General features: G+C 42.5%; 2 protein-coding genes across 2 annotated transcripts in view; both read left to right on the forward strand.

Annotated features, from left to right (window-relative positions):
• The window catches only part of ITGB6 (integrin subunit beta 6), a 32,893-nt gene extending 28,522 nt beyond the window's left edge, over nucleotides 1-4,371 (forward strand). The window contains exons 14-15 of the mRNA XM_075511806.1: nucleotides 1,479-1,645; nucleotides 3,515-4,371. Of these exons, the coding sequence (XP_075367921.1) occupies nucleotides 1,479-1,645; nucleotides 3,515-3,616 (269 nt within the window). The 3' untranslated portion in view covers nucleotides 3,617-4,371. The remainder of the gene's footprint in view (nucleotides 1-1,478; nucleotides 1,646-3,514) is intronic.
• An 11,772-nt stretch (nucleotides 4,372-16,143) lies between these two features.
• The window catches only part of PLA2R1 (phospholipase A2 receptor 1), a 44,275-nt gene continuing 41,248 nt past the window's right edge, over nucleotides 16,144-19,170 (forward strand). Inside the window, exon 1 of the mRNA XM_075511186.1 lies at nucleotides 16,144-16,446. Within this exon, the coding sequence (XP_075367301.1) occupies nucleotides 16,338-16,446 (109 nt within the window). The 5' untranslated portion in view covers nucleotides 16,144-16,337. The remainder of the gene's footprint in view (nucleotides 16,447-19,170) is intronic.

Consider the following 19,170-nt stretch of genomic DNA (forward strand, 5'->3'; position numbering starts at 1 on the left):
GCACCTCCTCAAGTTCTGATCTAACGCGGTAGTAAAATAAATACTTGGCCTTTCATGAAAGATGGGCAGAATGATCCCTGGGCTGCAAGAGTAAGTTAATTTTTCTAAAGCCCTGTGTGATTCTAAGATGATGATACCAAATGTCATTTGCGTTATATGAGAAAACTGTAATTCACTTTGAAATGGCATATACTTCATAGATGGACACATATCCAAAAGACTATCTGATTGGGTATACCTAATGAAATTCTAAAATATATTTATAATTACATTTAATGTTGCAGTATCATTAAGTTTTGAATATTTTGCATAACTAACAGATATTCAACAGATCTCTCTATATCCTTTCATTTAACATTACTTCTTTACTGTTTCACGACTGATTTTTCATTAAAGCTCCTAATCACGTAGGACAGGAGAGAACGCAGACACCACTTTTCAGCTGCCAAACACTTTAGTTTCCAGGCAATAAAAATGCCTTTTTTTTTTTTTTTTGGACACACCCATGTCTCAGTGCTAAATGTTATTTACGTTTTAGGGAAAGCCATGCAGATTGGTAACCTCGTCCTGTTGGCACAAATGGTGTTTACTGTGTTAACCCTTTGTGTAGCCTTTCTCTAGGATACATGTGAGAATGACAGTGATTTTGCTGCGCAAAAAAGCAGCTTCTACCATAAGAACAGTAGTCTGGTTTTGTATAGGTTACTATTACAGCAAAGACGGTTGTAACAAAGCTAGTACTAAAGAAGCACATCCCTTTGTAAACTACACCCCTAAGACTCAAGAATTCAAGGGTAAGATTGTCTCTTTACTAAACACATTTACTGTGTATTTTAAGTAGGTCTGGGGGGAAAAAGGGAAAGAAGTATCTTAAGGAAGGCACAGTTCATTAAACGGTGTGTAGTGGCCCTCCCACAACTCTGCAATAACCCGCTTCGCTGTCACCTGCTGTGCTGCCCCTGGGCCTTGAAAGTGGTGTGCTGTGGCCACGGCCCCGCGGGCGAACCTGAGTGGTCGTGGGTGACTGTACCCGACACGGATCTCGCTAGAATCTCTTCCTCTGCAACACCCTGAGTATCAGTTAATTGAAGTGGAGCTTCAGCTGTAATATTGTAAAATTCATAATCTTGTCAACTCAGCCCTGTTTTTTAGATTTAAATATTGGCATAGGTCTGAAAATAATTTTCTAACTTTTCTCTTCAGAATCTGGGTCCGCATCCAGCAGCTGCTGATCGATGCGGTAAAAGAGCAGTGGAAGAAGTTAGCAATTAATTTTTTTAACATTTTAATGCAATATTTTTCAGCCAGTTTCACAAACCCTTTAGCCAAGTTAGCAGGAGGAAAATAACATGGACTCGAAGGAAAAGGCATGCACAGCTCGCAGCAAATGAGAAGCCCAGCATGCCTCTTGGCTGTTTTTAATTGCCTAAAATTTATTGATTGGATATCCACAGTCATAATTGGTTTTGTTTCTACAGATTGCCCACAGCTTCCAAATATCCCAATGATAATGGTGGGTGTCACCCTTGCTATCCTTCTCATTGGCATTGTTTTACTTTGTATATGGAAATTACTGGTGTCAGTTCAAGACCGAAAAGAGGTGGCCAAGTTTGAAGCAGAAAAATCGAAAGTTAAATGGCAAACGGTACGTTAAATGCATTGATTTTATATGAGGTTCTTGAATTTGGTTGCATGATGCACACCTGCCTTTAAAATTCTGTGTCTTGGCTTTGTTCTTTTAAATTGATAGATTTTACTGGTAGATTTTCACTACATTTAGTATTCTATAAAGTAAAATTATGATTTTTTTAAGGGTGAAAAATAGCTGGAGTTTGATCTCCTGGTTTAATTCCTTCCATATGTAAAAGCGTGTAGATAACATTTTTTTTTTATTAGTTGTTAATTAGTACCTCGCCTTTGATTAATCTTAGCAAAGTTGTTCGCTGCCTACGTAATTATCAGAGTTGTACCCCTCTTCCCAGAAGCAGAGCCCGTTTTAGGAAAGATAGATAGCTGATGGCCTCTGCCACGCCGAGAGCCCACTCGCACAGCGGAGCAATGAATGTAGGCTGTCCAAAATGTAGGTAAAAGGACAGAGAAATTCAGGCCTTACCTTCTATCTATAGCTTGCGGATGTCTAATGCAAGCTTATACCACATGTTCCCTTCTCTTCTTTCCTTTCTGCCCTTGACTTTTTTGCTCTTCTGCAAAAGCTTTAAGACTTTTGAGGCTCTTTGGAAAAAACCATGTTGAGTAAGCATTTCTGGTGGGTGTCAGGAGGACAGGCGATACGCTGTCGTTCACCCGGCTCCATTCTCGTACAAAGCCCTGCGATTGCAACATTTCTGCAAGGATGGACACTGCCAGCCTTTCAGCTTTTGAGTTGGGAAAAATCAGTTACTTACAGGCAAGGCCACTTGAGAATGTTTTCTTAGTCCTTTGGGAGAGCTACATATGGTCAGAGGGAAGGGAAGGATACACTTGATAGAAGCATTTTAATTTTCTTTTCTGTCGCAAGAGGAAATGACAGGAAGGGAATGATGAGAGGCCAGGATAAAAAGCCCGGGTGGGACTTGCCCTTCTCCCAGGGCCTGGTGGTCTGTGGGGCTCAAGCACGAGGACCGTGACAAGTCACACCTCACCGCTGAGACACTATCTGTGTTTTTAGAATGATCCAACTACAACATCTGATACACAAATTATATCAGACCTATTTGATAAAGTATTGTTTGCTGATGTGCATTACTCTAATCTGGGAGGTAGATGCGAAGGGATGCATGTTCCTGACCCTAGACTGGTTTGTGCTGCCTCATATAGACCGGTCTCAATTTCAGGGGCTTGGAATATAAGCAAGCTGCTGAAGGCTATTCTAAAATGATCAAAGGTACGAAATTACTTCTGTACAAAGAATAGACCAGAAGTCCTCACTAGGGAAAAGAAATGGAGGAGAGTGTGATACTGGACTTCAAAATTATGACTGGGGAAACTGAAGATGGGGCATTTGTTCACTGACTTTTCCCATGCAAGCACAGTGAGATAGCAGGCTCCAAAGAAGCCAAAAAACATCATTACACAACACTTGGTTAAGGCATAGGATTTATTTCCAAAGATATTCTAGATGATAAACGTTTGCATGGATTCAAAATGTCTATAGACCAATCCATAGAAGGAGGACATCCTCTCTGACCCAGGAGGTTTGTGAAACGTGTGTCGGCTTTTCCACGGACAGCCTGCATCACCCGCTGTTGGGAACGAATTGCTGGGCCAGGCAGATAGCTGGCCCGAGAGCACAAATCATCTTCTCCTGCACATTGGGAAGCAGAGTGGTATTAGCTGGTGCACGTATGACCGGCACCGTAACACGGGGTCGGGAATCATGGATCAAAATGATCCCTTTGCTGAAGAGCTACGCTCAGGGCAGTGGCGTGCAGCTACATCTGCTTGCAGCTGAAGCAATGGCAACATGAGTTCAACACTGCATGACTCCCTTCTGATTTTGTTTGTTTTTTTTTAGGAAACAAATCCACTGTACAGAGGCTCAACAACCACTTTTAAAAATGTAACTTACAAGAATGAAGAAAAGCAAAAAGGGGCCATGGCTGCAGATTTCTATTAGTACCTCCGACACTACAAACTTAGTTTTACGGGCAGGAAATCTAAAAACACTTGTTTCTTCTCAGCTGATCATGTGATATTTGTTTGCACGTTGCAGTGGTATGATCATTCTGTTAGAGAAAATATATCTTGTGTTGGGAAAACTATAGATAACGTATTAGTGGTAAAGGTTAGTAGAAATATTAAAGAAAAAAAACCCTTTAATATTGAAGCCCCCCATCTTAAAAAAATAGCATCACAAATATTTTTAATTTTCTCATTAATACTGAGGATTAAAAATTATCATATGTAAGCCTATTTTTGTGAAATTAGGTATATACAATGAGCTGTATACTACTTCGTTCATACACATGATCCCATATATTTGTGTTTAGGGATGTATTTGTACCAGTCTATTTGGTGGGCTGGTTTAAATTTAAAAAGTTTTTTTTTCATGAATGCTGCTTAAACTACTGAGGTTAGAGGTTCCTCATATCATCTGTGTGAGTGAATAATTTTTCATCAGAAACAAGAAGTGTTATTGTCTATCTTCTGTCTAAGGTATACAGAAACATCTTCTCCTCTTTAATTCTGCTTTCTTGTCCTGTTTCCCTCTTTCCTTGTCCTTGTTGCTGTTTGATGTTCTTTGAGAACGCAGTCCCTGGGGTTATCTCAGGGAAAGCTAAATCAAGCCCTTCCTCACTTGCAGAGTCGTTTTCTGTTCTGGGCATAGACTGCTTCCCCCCCCCCTTCCTTTAAATTCTAGTAGAGAGGATCCAGAGCAAAAGAGAAATATTTGTAAATTAGAGACTCCAGTAGAGAAACTTTAAACCAGAGGATTACTAGAACTCCATTTCACTATTTACGTCCTGTTTAGGCACTCAAAATAAACCACGCATGCTGGACCATTACATGAACGGTTGCAGAAGCCCTTTATGTGTGGGAGAAGTTCACGCACAAAGGCTCAGTATCACACACAAAGACAGTACTCTTTTGTTGATATATCCAAAATTGTGAGGTTCTTTCAATGCCCAGCAGCCAAACCATTTATTCATGTGCGAAATAATGTACTCAGCAATTTTGGGCCTTTTTTTTTAAACTAAGCAACAAATAGATCTATGGATTCCACTTTATATTCATTTCCATGACGTTAATGAGGATTTTTAAATCTCAGTTTTAGCTAGTTACTAATGACTTGCCATAAATTCTTAAATTGTAATGCTGTTATCATGCACAGCACTAGGAAAAAAAAAAGCCCCAACAAAATCAGCTAACATGCTGGCATAAAAAATTACAACATTGGGCTATTTTAAGCTAACAATAATTTATTTTACATTTTAATATCACTTTTCCTCTGCATTTTTAGTACTCTGGAACAGATGGTCAAAACGTACATATGAATGTACTTACAACAGAAGACTTAGAAATCAAAGGTACATCGACACAGTCACAGACAAACAATTACATACGTTCCCTATGGTAAATCATGTATTTGATCTAAAAAAACCTCGATGTCCATTTTGTGATAAATATTTACCAAGTCTGTGCAACTGCAGTCTCTATATCCTCTGCAGTTCCTGGATGCGAGACTGATATATGAGCTAGCTCTGACCCACGCCTGTTTTAGGGCCTGATTCAAAGCCTACTGGAGTCAATGGCTACAGATGAGGATCTAGTTTCAGTGAAACTATTAGTTTTGGTTTACAAAGATTGTTTTGTTTAAACAAACTGGTTAATACTGTCTATTAGTGGATTAGAACCTATAGTATATATTTCTGTGCAAAGAGAATTAAAGAGTATCAGATGCCTTTGGAAAGAAGGTGATGCTATAACCGCGTATTAAATGCAAGATGCTTGCAGCGTGAAGGAAATGATGGCTGTCATTAAGCTGGAACAGATTAATTACAGGTTCATGTCTTTACTCTTCCGTATTCCTGCATATCTCATAGTGGAAACTGTGCACAGACAAAGGCTTGCATCTGCAGCCCTTCCAACCACTAGACTCCCACAGATGTCAGTGCAAGTTACACGTGGGACCAAATCCTGTTTTCCTGGCACATGGATAAACTCATGGGAGGCAAAGCCAGCCCCTGGATTCTGTCTCAGATTCCACTTGGGCCAGGATTGCCTAAGGGACCAGGGAAATCTGGATTTAGCCCATGTACATTATCTGTTACTCTTTTGTTTTTCATGTAGAAGTCATCAAGTGACAAACTTTCTCTGAAAGAAATGAAAATATTTTTACTACTTTTAAAGTAATAAAAAAACCTATACTGTTTATTAAATACCTTTTAAGTTCTGTTTCTGAGAAGGCTGATTCTGCTGCTCAATAGTACGGTTGGAAGCCCTTCTTCTGTAGGTCACCCATTTCAATATTGAAATACATTTCAGTATTTCAGCGTTATTAACAAAGTGGTGTTCACATTTCACATCAGACACTTGGTGGTCTACATTCCCTGTTCCTACAGGAGATTTCATTTCACAAAGCTACTCACTCTCTTCCCATCACTTGCATCTTCTGATCATCAGCAAAGATCCAATTTGGTATGTAGATAATGTTTACAGCCCAATTAATCCTCCTAGCCACCTCTCTCCAAATTATCAAAGATGTACAGAAATCAGGCAGTATGTTTTCTCCATTTCCCTGCTGTGACTGTACTATAGATCTTCTGTGCACCTTCAAAATCATCAGGATGGAAATCACTCAAATAACTAAGAATTCATCAGAAGAGAGAAAATAGAAGGGCTTGGTGAGGAAGGTCTCTACTAGTGAGGGATATCCAAGAACTAGGCTCATTCATATGAGCCATTCTTTAACAGCATTAATTTAGATCATCAATTTTGACTAAACCCCCAGATTTCAAGAACTTTCAAAATCTTATTTGGCATTCACCCTAGAAACAAGAGTGGTGTCCATCTTTTTTTATTAACTATATTATTTTTATCTTGTGGCATTTGTACCAAAGTTCTTTTTTTTTTCCTTTTTTTTTTCTCCACCAAATTATGAGTGGGTTTGTGTGTGGTGCGTGGGATGAAAAAGTCTTTCTGCTGTTTTCATGAATATTGTTTTGACCTGAGGCTGGACCTTGAGAGTGGCCAAAACATTTTTAATAGTAATGCTTCTATTCACTGAAGAGTTAAACTAAATAAAAGAATAATCATTAGCAAATTTATGGTATTAGTATATCTTTTACACCCCATAGAATGGTAATTTCAGTAATGTATGTTAAATGAATAATTTTTCTTTTGATTTATGAAAGTTTCATGTTAACCTGTATTGTATATGTTCAGACTGCATTCAACTTTGTTTTGTAATATAACTAGTGGGTAACGAGTCTGGGATACAAGGCTCAGATGTCAAGTGCAATACTCTCCATGTGTTGTCTACCATTATACACATGTCCAAGTTTGCTTTGCAGTGGGCATAAGGGAATAATTGCCCCACAAAACTTATCACATCCAATCTGAAAGTAAAAAAGATAATTTTTATCTTAGTCTATTTGCCACAACTTGTTTCTGTAGAAAAGGAATTACTTAACTTTTAATAAAGATTGTAAAACTGAATGCATTTTTAAATATACTTTTATTGTTCTTCATTTTCCATTTCAGCATATGTCTTTATCATTTTTTCACATTTTGACTAATCTCAGCAAATGTCTCATGCTTTGGCATAACCTAGAGCTTATTTTATAACTCCTCCCACCCTTTTTTAAGGCAGCACATGAGATGTAACAAGTCTGGATTTTCTTCTATTTGTGATTCTTCTACCTTTCAAGGAAATGAGTTAATGGATGAATGCCGTAAGCAAGCCATTTCTGGAACTCAGATTGATTACATATGGCATTCTTTTATACAGTGATCCCTGAATTGCACAACTTGCTTAAAGCTAAAGATCCATTCATTTTGTAAGCCATTCATTTTGTAAGCCTAACAGCAGTAATATCTTTTGGGAACTACGTGGGAAAGTGCTTATTTTCTGTTTAATCTGCAAGTTACCTCTCCTTTTTTTCCTCTAATGAAAAGTCGTGTATTTTGATGTCTGCTAATTTCCTGCTCTGAGGAAGAGACCATTCCTCTGCACCCTTGACAGAACTGTATTTTAAGTCTGTTGTATTCTCCAGGCACACAATAAGATCATGTTCTCTTGCATTTCACAGGGGATTGTGAAAACTGAAACTGCAATTGCATAACGTATACTCATGGCATGTAATTTAGAATGTATTCCACCCCCAAAAGTCTATACATTTGTTTGTTTTTAGGAGTGGTTCATGCTTAGAAACTTTTCTTCCGTGTTTTCACTGATGGGTTAGGGTTAATCACCCTAATTAGGGTTTCAGGGTTATCACCTAGTTTTATGGTTTTCGCCTAATATTGAGAGATAACAACAAAAGCACAATAATGGCAGGTAGTGTAGAGAAATACAAAGGCTTTGGCTTTGCAAAGATCTTGGTAGATGAGAACTTTGTTTCTTGAAGCTGGCTCAGTCTTTCTCTTCTACCAGTCATCATGCAAAAGCAGCGAGAACCAAAAACTGAATTTCCTGACAACCACTCCCTTCCTCATACTATTTACACTACAGTTCAGACTTATTTTTAATCAAATTGGATAATTTAAAATAATTTCAAGACATTTCTGTATTCAGATAGATGAAGTTCTCAAGGCATGATGTATTTTTTCAAATGCCTTTTTCCACAGCATAACTTCTCTCAACAGTGGGTTTTTTCATTACTGTTTCCACATTTAGAATAGGTAGGAGTGTAAATAAAACCAAGGTCTTTATGTATGAAGAAACAGGAAATTTCCATTTAGTGTTCAGCAGTTGGATGCTACCTGTGTTTGGAAAAGTGTGTACCACCAACTTCAGGCTTCAAAGTTAACTCTAGTTCAAAGGCAAATTGTATCCTCTGTTGATCTTCTTAGGTGAGAGGTTAACATTTGCTTTCTCTAAAACTCTCAACTGACTTAAAAATCAGACCTATAATTATAGTATAATTACCATGTAACAAACTCTCAGTTGCTTCTATTTTAGGTTATGGTAGATTTGAAAAAGGACAGATATGAAAAAAGAAGTAAACAACAAAAAACCCACCCCAATCCAAACAGGAAAAAAAAAACCAAACAAAAAATCCCCAATAATCCGAAGGTGGTAGAGAAATTAAGCCTGAAAATATACCAAACCAGGAAAAGAACAGTTCAGGCTAAGAGTCCTAGAAATCCTTAAAATCAATGAATTGTTACAAAACCATTCGACACACTTCCCCTCCACCAGTGTCTGCAGGGAGAGAAAGTCCTCTGTGGTAACGTGCCATGAGCCAACACGCAAGGTGACAATCAAATGAACCACGGTCAAGCAAGAGAACATGAATTTTTACAGATACAGTGGTCCGTACCTCTCGTATTCATCCTAGAGTTACGTGCAGCTACTGCTTCAAGCTGGCTGGGACAGCGGCTGCAAGAAACCTGTTCAACATCTCCCTCCTGTAGACTACAGGTTTTGGATTCCCCTTCCGATGCTCTCTGAATCTGGCAGATACAGAGCTTTATCACAGAGAGGTGCTTGTCACTGAAGGTAGTATTGACTGTGGATGAGTCGTCAGCATCCCCAAAAAGCTTGTGGAAAGACTGTCCCTTAGCGTTTGTCCACTAGAGGCACTCAGGAAATTAATTCCAAAATAAATCTAGGAATTTATCGTGGGCTGGATAATCCATGTGAAAACTGTGTAGACAACATTCACTTTGAATTGGACTGGTCTTAATCTAGTTAATCTTTATTCCAAAGTAAGGACAAGAGTGTCTGAACATTTTTAATTCAGTTTATGTGATTTTCTGTACAGTTATGATTTAATTAATTTAGATTAAATTTTGAGTTCTTCCATGTTGAGATTCTAAAGAGATAAAGGAGGAGAAAGATGGAACAGCTGGGAACTTTCCTGACTTTCTCCATATCAAAGGCCAAGATACCTGGCCTGACTGGTCTAATAGCATCGGTGGCAAGTCATTCCCACTGGTTAGAAAGTCATTAAAGCCTTTCAGTGACTCATAGTCAAAGCATCTACTCTATGGCAATTAAAGCATTTAAGTTTTTTGACTGCACATTTGCATCTGATGATAAACTCAGCCTCATGTTAGCAAACAGAATTTCCCTGCAGAGAAATGACGCTCTTCTCACAAATGTGTCCAGTTCTTTCACAGGAAAACAATCCACCAGCAAATGTTATTCTCCTCCTACCTGAAATGAGTAGCGACTGAAGATCATTAGGTTTTGTCAATTTAATTTCATTGCTCGTGCTTGTTAACAAATTTTCAGTTTGGGCTTGGAAGGACGCAAAGGAAAAATATTTTCTCTTTTTCAATTGTCTTACCAGCATAAAATTCAGAGAAGAGAGCAGAAATTTTAAGAAGTGGTTCCCTGGTGCCTACCCTTATGTGTGTGTGGATATAATATAAAATATAATTATATAAGTAATGAAGACAGATTCTACCACTGTGTGAAGCCAATGGGAGCTCTGACTTCCAGACTTTCTGAAATCCTGGTTCTTAAATCCTCAAATATGAGATCAACTGTATATCACATTTACCACAAAACAAAATATTGAAGAGAACAAAACCCATAAATGTCTATGCATTTTTATTGAATACAAAGCAAGATATCTAATGCAAAAATTATTCCACCTGACAAGAAATTGGTTAAAGGCAAAGTAAAATTGCTTTGGGTTTCTCTGTGTGCCTATTCTCTAATGAGCACAGTAAATGTTTCCATTAGCTGTAGGATTTCTGAGTCTAAATGTGTATGCATGGCTAGAAAAAAAGATCAGCTCTGCGGAGGAGTGTACAAGGTGCACAGGCACACCCTCTCCCAACCTGTGAAGTCGTGTCGGCACTGGGTACACATTATGCCCTAGAATTTCTGCAAGCGTCTATCCTTGTTCTGAGTGTTACACCCAGTCAGTTTTTTTTCCAACTAGATTGACGGTACATTGTTAGCGGTTGTCTACCCTTCCTAAGTTGTTGTTCTTAGTCTCTTAGTAAATGACAAAGCTTTAGGCTATGCCTTACCCTCACTTCTGCCCACTCCAGTTTGTACCAAAGCCAAGCGCAGCTCACGGGCACGCTCCTGTTCCAGACACCATTAAATCAGCAGGATGCACAGAGAGGCAGTGGGACCTGGCAGGGTGTTTTGGTGGTGGCCACTGGAGGCCAACAACTGCAGGTTTGTGCTGCCTTGCAGCTCTGCTGCCAAACTGCCAGCGCTGGCTGCGGGGCAGCGTGGGCATGCAGATGGGGAGGGACCGCGCTGACTGAAGGACTTGTGCTTGAAAGCATCGGTTTTCCTGGAGCTGATAAAACCAATGTCCTCGATGCTTCACTGTCAGAATCAATGCCCACTCCCCTTTTTTTTTTTTAAGTGGAACCTGGTTATTCCCTATTACCCTGATTTATGAAGCTTCGTTCTGATAAAATGAAGCCGGGTTGTGCTTAAGGAATTGGTTAGCACGGGGTAGAAGACACATCTGGCCAAACAAATCAGGAATGGTTTTGCCTACAAACCTGTTTGCGTATGATTAAGAAACACAGAGAAAACTATCAGTCTCTCAGGTGCATTTAAACCATGAAACAAAAATTGTCAATGTTTTATGGGATTTATATTTATTCTAAAATGTCTGCTAAGCAATTAAGTGATGGCTTTATTGGTTTGTTTAAAAAGTATAACATTTGCTGATCACAGTATGTGTAATTTCTGGTATTGAGTACAATGAGTCATAGGTTTGTTTAGTAAACAAGTCTACAGTCTAATATTAATAGCTTTTCTTGGGAACACACTAACTACTCTTTTGGAGCAAATCTTTGCAAAAATTGTCTGTCTTTTTCTACTATTGATTTCACTATAATAGTACTAAGAATGGAAGGCTACCTTGATGGCAGCCATGTAGGTTTTAAGCATGCTGACCCCAGGTTAGCAAAGTACTTACGTGTCTCACCTTATAGATGTAGGTGGGCATATGCAAATACTTGAAGTCATTATAAGCACATAAGTGCTAAAATTTAAGGAACAAATTAGCTTCTTTGCCAGAGTTGAAGATTGAAGTTAAACACTGGGGTCAGTTACATGACAAATTCTTGAAATGCTTTAACCAGTGGATCAGCTGTACGTTACGGCTCTGAGCTCTGTAAACCTGCGCTAGTTAACAGGGACAGGAATACTCTGCACAGTATCTCTAGGCATAGGCTGTCTAGGCCAACAAATTCAGACGTGGGGCAGCTGGGAGCAGAAGTAGGTAAAAGCTGCATGAAAGACTGCAGACAAAAACAGGGTGCTACTGAATATTTGCTCTTTGCATGTAATTCCCCTTTCTATGGTGCCAGTGTGATTTAGCTTTGCTCTACCGATCCGAAGTCCTGACCTAACACTGGCTTTTCTTAGAAGTTCAGTAAAAGGTGAGCAAGGGAAAATCCAAGACTGTTCCCTGCACGACATGGTAGTGTCCCTCCCCTCCAGGAGTGCAAGAGAGCATGTTCAAAGGGTAAGAGCAAGCCACAGCCACTTCCCTGCTTTCTTGGTGTTCCCTGCAGAGATGCTGACAGCACATTTGGGACGCTGCAAAGAACTCTTTTCACCCTCTATTTTACCCATGTCCTTCTGGCCCCACCGCTGAGAGGCATTTGGAACTGCAGTGTGTATAATTTATAAGCGGACGTGTATTTTTGTTTTAGCTGCGGGTAGTTAAAGTTATGTGAAACACATGGTATTAGTGTGTATGTATTAGTAAAGTAGGGATTTGCTTAAAAGCGTTTTATATGGGAAAAAAATATGTAAGGAGCCTTGAATATGGGAAAAATACAGGTAAGGGGGGCAGATTTTTTATGCAGTACTGGACTGGGTAAGTGTGGAAAGGGAACCCTTGTAAGAAAAGGACAAGAATGGCAAAAAAATGACTGTGTTCCCTGGAAGGATGAATGATGTATCACGTATGGCTGTGCCAAGGATCTCAAAGGGAAAGCATAAGGTGAAGATGGGCTTTGAGAAACTAATGAGGACGGGCCAGAGGCATTTTTGGCCCCATTACCCAGGTTTGTTTTATTGCAAATATTGCAGTATTTGATTTTTTCCTTTAATGCTGCATTGGATGGATTACATAAATGTCTGTCTGCTCCTGCATTTGATACTACTGCAAATCAACAGCCAGTCTGACATGCTAGATTTATAGTAACAATAAAATTTCTACCCAATATTAAAGCATCTACATTCTAACAAACCATTCTGGATTTGTGTCAAGTGAGCATTTACGGGGAGAGGAGGGCTTGGAAAGGTGAGGATTCCCCAAGAGGTGGCTCATGTGCACGGTACAGCCACACAGGTAGTTACTCTCTCCACTTCATGTCCATGCAGGAATAGCAGCTATCTAGCAGAGTTTTAGAAGCATCAGGCTCTATTAACGCTCTTGGTGTCACCGTTATAAGGGAGTTATATATATAAAAGTTATATATAAACATCTTGGAAAAAAGACGTTTCCAGCCTAAAGCTATGAACAGCTAACTAATAAAACTTAGAGTCACATTTAGAAAAACACACTCTGACTAGTGAACATTAAACTGGCAGTTTGCAGCTAGGGTTTTCAGTTAACCTGAAACTGGCCAGTGTAAGCTGTCCTGTAGGGTCATCTTAAGCGATGCAGGCGGACGGGGACCGAAACTGCAGAGCCTGGCAGCCGCAGTGACTGCCTGAGAGCACGGCAGGACGGAGTGGTGTGACAGGAACACGCAGGGAGAGCTGCCAAGAGGAAAAGGGGTGTTGCTGGGCATGGCCGGGACGTGTCAGAGGAGGTAGGGAAGGTGGAAGCAGAGCCTGTGGTGCCTGTAGCCAGGTGTAACTGGAGTGGCAGAACTGATAAATGAGAGTAGTTCTGTGTCTGGGCTAAATAGGAAAACTTTTAAGTGAAAGGGAAGAGGAATACGAACTTGGGAGTTGACCCGAGATGCCTGGGAACTGTCATTTTTCAGAGCTAAGCAGGACCTAGGCCGGTGCCTCTGAAAAAGATGGAATTGTTGCTTGCTGGACAAGCCTATTGCAAGCAATTTTGGTCCTGATTTTTCTTCCTACGTATTCTCTGGTTTGGTATTCCCATTCTGGCTGGTAGGAAAAAAACCATGAGACCTGCCCTCAGACTTCAGATTATGAACAGAAATTACTGCGTGAGAAGATGCTGAGCACATGCCACACTGGATCTGTGTGTGCACCTCGGAAAATGAATGGGTTTGTAAGAAAACGGAATTAGTGTGAATTTCATGGGGGCTTGTATTTGTGGATGAGGACCATGAACGTGCACTGGGTTCATATCTGTGTGTAGGCCTCCTACGGAAGGCTGAGTTAATGTCTAAGCAAAGATGATAGGGGAACGTATTGAACGTCTGTGTAGAGTACCTAAATAGCAAAGGCAGATCAGCTCAGAGAAGTGCATATGTACATATAGGGGTCCAAGTATATACAAAAAGAAAGAGAACAGATCATCAACAGAGAAATGAAGAGAAAAATATTTACAAAATGTGGATTCCAGACAGAAAATTAAATAAAGGAGCCAAAACACTACAGCAAATGCCTTGAAGGAAGACAGGTAAAGCTTCAGAGAAATAAATAAATAAATAAATAAACAAACCTGGAAAGTTATACAATTTAATGTGCAAGATAATATAAACCACATAATCAAGTTTACTTCAGAAAATGTTGCCAACCATGTTGATTTTACAAGCCACTATGCCAGCACGGATGTCTTACTATTGTAATTAAGTAGGTATAGCTTAGCTATAAATACCAGGCCAGTATAACTGCAGCTGCACTAGAAAGGATTTACCAGTTTAGAACATTCTATCTATTCTATTCGATCTGTCTAGAACAGAATAAATTCAAGGCAGTAAAAACTGTTTAGTCAAAGAGGAAGATCTGAATATCAAAGAAAAAAAAGCAGCAAGGAAAACTACTCAGAATTAATAAGTTGCTACTTTGCATTTAGTAAAATATTTACAAAACCATTGTTGAGATGTTCATTATCAGGACTCTGTAATCGGAACGTGCTTCCTTTGATCTTACTGAAATGAGCAGAAAAATCCACCCGAGGTGGGGCTCCTTCCCACAGCCCAGAGCAGCCTCATTTTTGTGCGCTGGCACCTTTATTTTTAAATGCAGTATTTTTAAATGCAGTACCACAAACACGGCGTGATCTCTCAGTGTGACCCAGAAGCAAGTTCTGGAGCAAGAGAGCCCTTTTCTGGACCTCAGTATTCAAAGTGGTGGCCAAATACTCCTGAAGAGATGTGGACGGTTCCGAGTGGCCAGATTTTCATAAATGGCTCAGTAACAAGCTTCTCTCTCAAAATGTGAAATTCTCTGAAAGCTGCAGCTTTCCGGAGAGGTACATCACTGTTCCTTGAGAGTTAACAACCCTTCTGTCTTGCAAAGTCAGGTCAATTCTAGAACAGCTTGTTCAGCAATGTTTCCTGCTGTTTGTTCTCTGCCAGAAATTTTTATTGTCTGTTAAACTGGGAGAAACCCCTCCAGTTATCTGCTTCTTTCTAAGTGTTTGGCTTCTCTTGCTTCTCAATTCCTTCTTCTACCAAACTACCAGTGAGAAACTCCCCCCAAGCCCCGAGGTTTCTGTTTCCATACCTGTATCATGATTGAGGTGGACATGGGGGAACAGAGGCTCAGTTCAGTTATGCTCATTTATTTTTATACATTTATGTATAACTTACTGTACATTTATTTTTATACATTTATGTATAACTTACTGTACATTTATTTTTATACATTTATGTATAATTTATATACATGTATATACTTGTCTGCTACACATAAAGAACAATGCAGAAACATGCTTATGCAGATTGAAAATGAACCGTCGTGCTGATTCCAGTAAAACTACTCTATCTTTAACCCAGAGGTTCTGCTTTCGACTTTCCCTCTGCTATTCATAGCTTCCGTAAGACTGAAACTCAAGCCAAGTGGGGCAGCTCATGCGAATATTCGACTGAAGACAGAGATGAACAAAATGGAAGCAAGCAATTATTTTTCCCCATGCCAAAACGTAAAATGACTTGGAGCTCACAAGCTGACCCAGCTAAGAAACAAGTCTCTGAGTGGGGTCTTGTGAAAGCGGGGACGCTCAGGGACAGAGCAGCAAACCTGTGACCACGGACCGTGCTGTCAACGGTCTCCCACCTCCACTGCCTCTGGGTAACTTTCCGGTTCTTTTTAGGACAGAAGTACCTGGAGTGCAGGCATGAGAAACTAAGTGTTTTCAGATGGAACGTAAGATTAATACAGAGCTTTTTGCCCGCTGGAATCCACGGCCCTGATCGGCCCAGCGTAAGCCCAGGCGGCCCGAGCGCCCTGAGCGGCGCTCCCAGGCCCAGCCGAGCGGTCCCCGGCGGCGTCCCCGCGGCCGGGGCTGCCGGCGGCCCCCCGCGAGCAGGCGGGCGGGGGCGGACGGCTCGGCGGGCGGCTACAGCGTGACTGCCGCGACCTCCCCTGCGCCCCTCCCGCCTCCCGCGGCCGCAGGGAGGGAACCCGCGGGCCTCCCCCCCCCCCCCCCAGGCCGAGCCGGGCCGGGCCGCCCCTCCTCCCCGCCGCGGGGCGCCGCCGGGGTGGGATCGCTCCTCTGCCCTCCCCGGGGCAGGGCTCGGCGGGGCCGGTTCCCCGGCGCGGCGCGGAGCGGAGCGGAGCGGGAGCGGGTGGGCGCAGTGCCGCGGCGATGCTGGGCGTGCGGCTGCGGCTCCTGGCGTGCTGCCTGCTGCTCGGCGGCCGCGGCCCGGCGCGGGGCGCCGCCGCCCTCAGCCGGGACGAGGTGCCCTCCCTTCGGAGTGAGTGACGCCTCCGGGGCGGCCCGGGGCGGGGGGGGCGCGGGGCGCGCACCCCGGGGGGCCGGCGGCGGGGCGGGGGGCGCCGCTGGTCGGGCTCCGCGCCGGGCTGAGCCCTTCGGCCCCGGCCGCTCCCCAGCGCCGTGCGGGGCTTGCCGCGGGGAGGAAGCCCGCGGGGTCTCCCCGGGCCCCGGCGGCTCTGAGCGCTGCGGGCGGCCGGGACGTGTCAAGGCGGGGGCGAGCCTCCTGCTGGGGTGAGCCCGAGCCCGGCCAGGAGAGTTTGGGCACAGGGGTGAGGGGCCTGGGAGGAGTGAGGGGCCGAGGGCAGGCACCGAAGCCGTGCGAACCTGCCCCGCTGGCCGTTCCTTGCTCTGTTTTCGTCCTCCCCACTTACTATTCTGCTGCCCATTGCTTTCGTTGCACCTGGAGGGAATATAGGGAATTTTTTTTGTCATTCCCAATAAGTTCCAGTTATTTTCTGTATTACTGCATAAGCAATTCTCACTGCTTTTTGGGGGGGAAGGAAGTGGGAGGTGAGCAGGAAGGAAATGACAGTATCTTGTTCTCCTTGTTACAGCCATTTATTCACTATTATCTGTGTTCAACCTAAGTAAACATGAACTTCAAGGTACTGGTCAGCTATCAGCTCTTCATCTGTGGCTTCACATCAGCTTGAGGCTTCGCTTCTGGAACTTTGTTTCTTGTCACCTTGTCCCTGTATGCAGGGACCTGGACATTAGGAGAAACGGGCCGTTTCCAAAGGCCTCCCGCTACCCTGTCGATTCTGAAAGCATAGGATATCTCCTTTTCTCCTTGGGTCCTCTGGGCCTTGCGAGCTTATAGAGCCCCTCGCAGCTCTTCAACTGCAGGATTTGGGGCACAGGAATCCTCCCTGACCCCAGGAGCTTTGTAACAAAACCCCTCTATGAGAGCACCTGTAAAATGCATGGTGTAGCTTCGCAAGCTGAAAGGAGGGGAGCCCTAGAAGCGTTCCTGAGGCTTGGTGCTGCTCCAGTTGTCTCATTGCCCCGCTTGAGGAGAGGGCTGAGCAGGGGCCCGTGGAGCTGTCGCTGAGCCTGCTGGCTCGCCTGTCTTACTTCTGCCTTGAGCTGGCAGTTACCTGGCAGTGCTCAGGCCAGCACAGCTCTCTTACCATTTGCATTTTGTAGTTGGGGAGTGGAAACCACATTCAGAAGAGGCCTGGGTGGCTCAAGAATTATGGTCTGGTGTTCTTGGCATAAGTTGCTGCAGAATGAAAAAGGGAAGCACTCTATTATTCACAGAGATTCTCCAGCTGGGTTATTTGTGTAGGCTCTGCAAGACCCTTATCTTTTCTCAGCAGTCATTGCAACTGTTAAGAGCCTTACAGATAAAGGCATTCAAAGGTTGAGAATCCTTCATCTTTGGGTTGTGGTGTTGCTCCCCCCACCCCTAGGGAGCTGTTGCATGGGAGCTTCCACGGGCTGTTGAGGTGGAGATAGATTGGGAGTTTGCATAAGAACTTTATTTAAGTGTGAATCCCAGTATCATGGTGAATTAACCTCATTAATCAGCGTTTACTGGTGCTAACAACAGCTCAGCTTCCACTTATCTGGCAAATTAACTGTGTATTTTCTTGGTCAGCCAAGATAAGACCGCTGTGGGAAAGACATACCCCTAGCATGAGAGGCAAAACCCCTTTCTGGCCATGTAGATAGAAATGCCTGTGTTGCCCATGGAGGACTGGGTTGGATAAGAAGGATAAAACCAGCACAAACTGTACAACTTCACAGAAAACTCAAAAGCAAAGGGCCAAGCTGGGTATCTGTCACAGAGTGTTGTCGGATGGTTTTTCAGTGAGCTCAGACACCTGAGAGCTGTAGAAATATGATGGATTAAAGGAACCTTGCTCTGCCCCAAAGGGTTAAGGACTTAATGTAGGACAGCTGCTAGGTGCTTGGGAGATGCAATTACATATACCGGGCTGATTCTCACCTGCTGCCAGTCAGAAAGGCTTGCCCCTGCTCCCCCACCATCACAAGCTACCGATGCCCATAGCCGTGTGGAAAACAGCCCCCGTTACCAGTGCTACGATCTGCAGTGTGACTCTGTCCTCTCTGTAAGTCAGACTGCTTGATGTGCTCTGTGCAGAACCTGTAACCAAAAACATCTCCGTAAGCTAGATCTTCTCCGTCCTGCTTGCTGTGTGCACGTTGTATTGGTGAGCTGATCTCCTGTCCGTCTGTCTGTTACACAGCACTGTCCCACTGCTGCTTGGAAAATCTTTCTTTTCTAGAGCTACACCTAAATGGTGTGTACTAAACCCAGACACAGCATCTGGGTGGACCTCTGCATCTCATACTTTACATGTGGGCTATGTCAGTTTGAGAGGGTTTTTTTTATTATAGTTACTGCTTCAGCATGTTAGGTGTAGTGAATTACAGCAGCTAGAAAGCACATGTGGCAGAAATCATCACTGTAAAATTTCAAGGCAAAATGGAAGTGCTGCTCAGGTTTTCAACGCACAATATCCCGAGGCATAAAATAAATAACTTGCCTATAACGTGAGAGGAACTCCATGGGTTAATTACCATTGGATTTCAGAGTGAATGAAATAGCTGAGCTGTTACAGGTTTATATTTTGCTGATTTCCAGTTCCTCAGCTGCCCTCATTTTTTTCAGTCTATATGCTCAGTTAAACATTTGCTCCCAAGACATTAAACAGCTGACTTTTTTTCACATACTTAT

The sequence above is a fragment of the Mycteria americana genome, chromosome 9 (genome assembly GCF_035582795.1).
Source record: "Mycteria americana isolate JAX WOST 10 ecotype Jacksonville Zoo and Gardens chromosome 9, USCA_MyAme_1.0, whole genome shotgun sequence".
NCBI lineage: Eukaryota > Metazoa > Chordata > Aves > Ciconiiformes > Ciconiidae > Mycteria > Mycteria americana.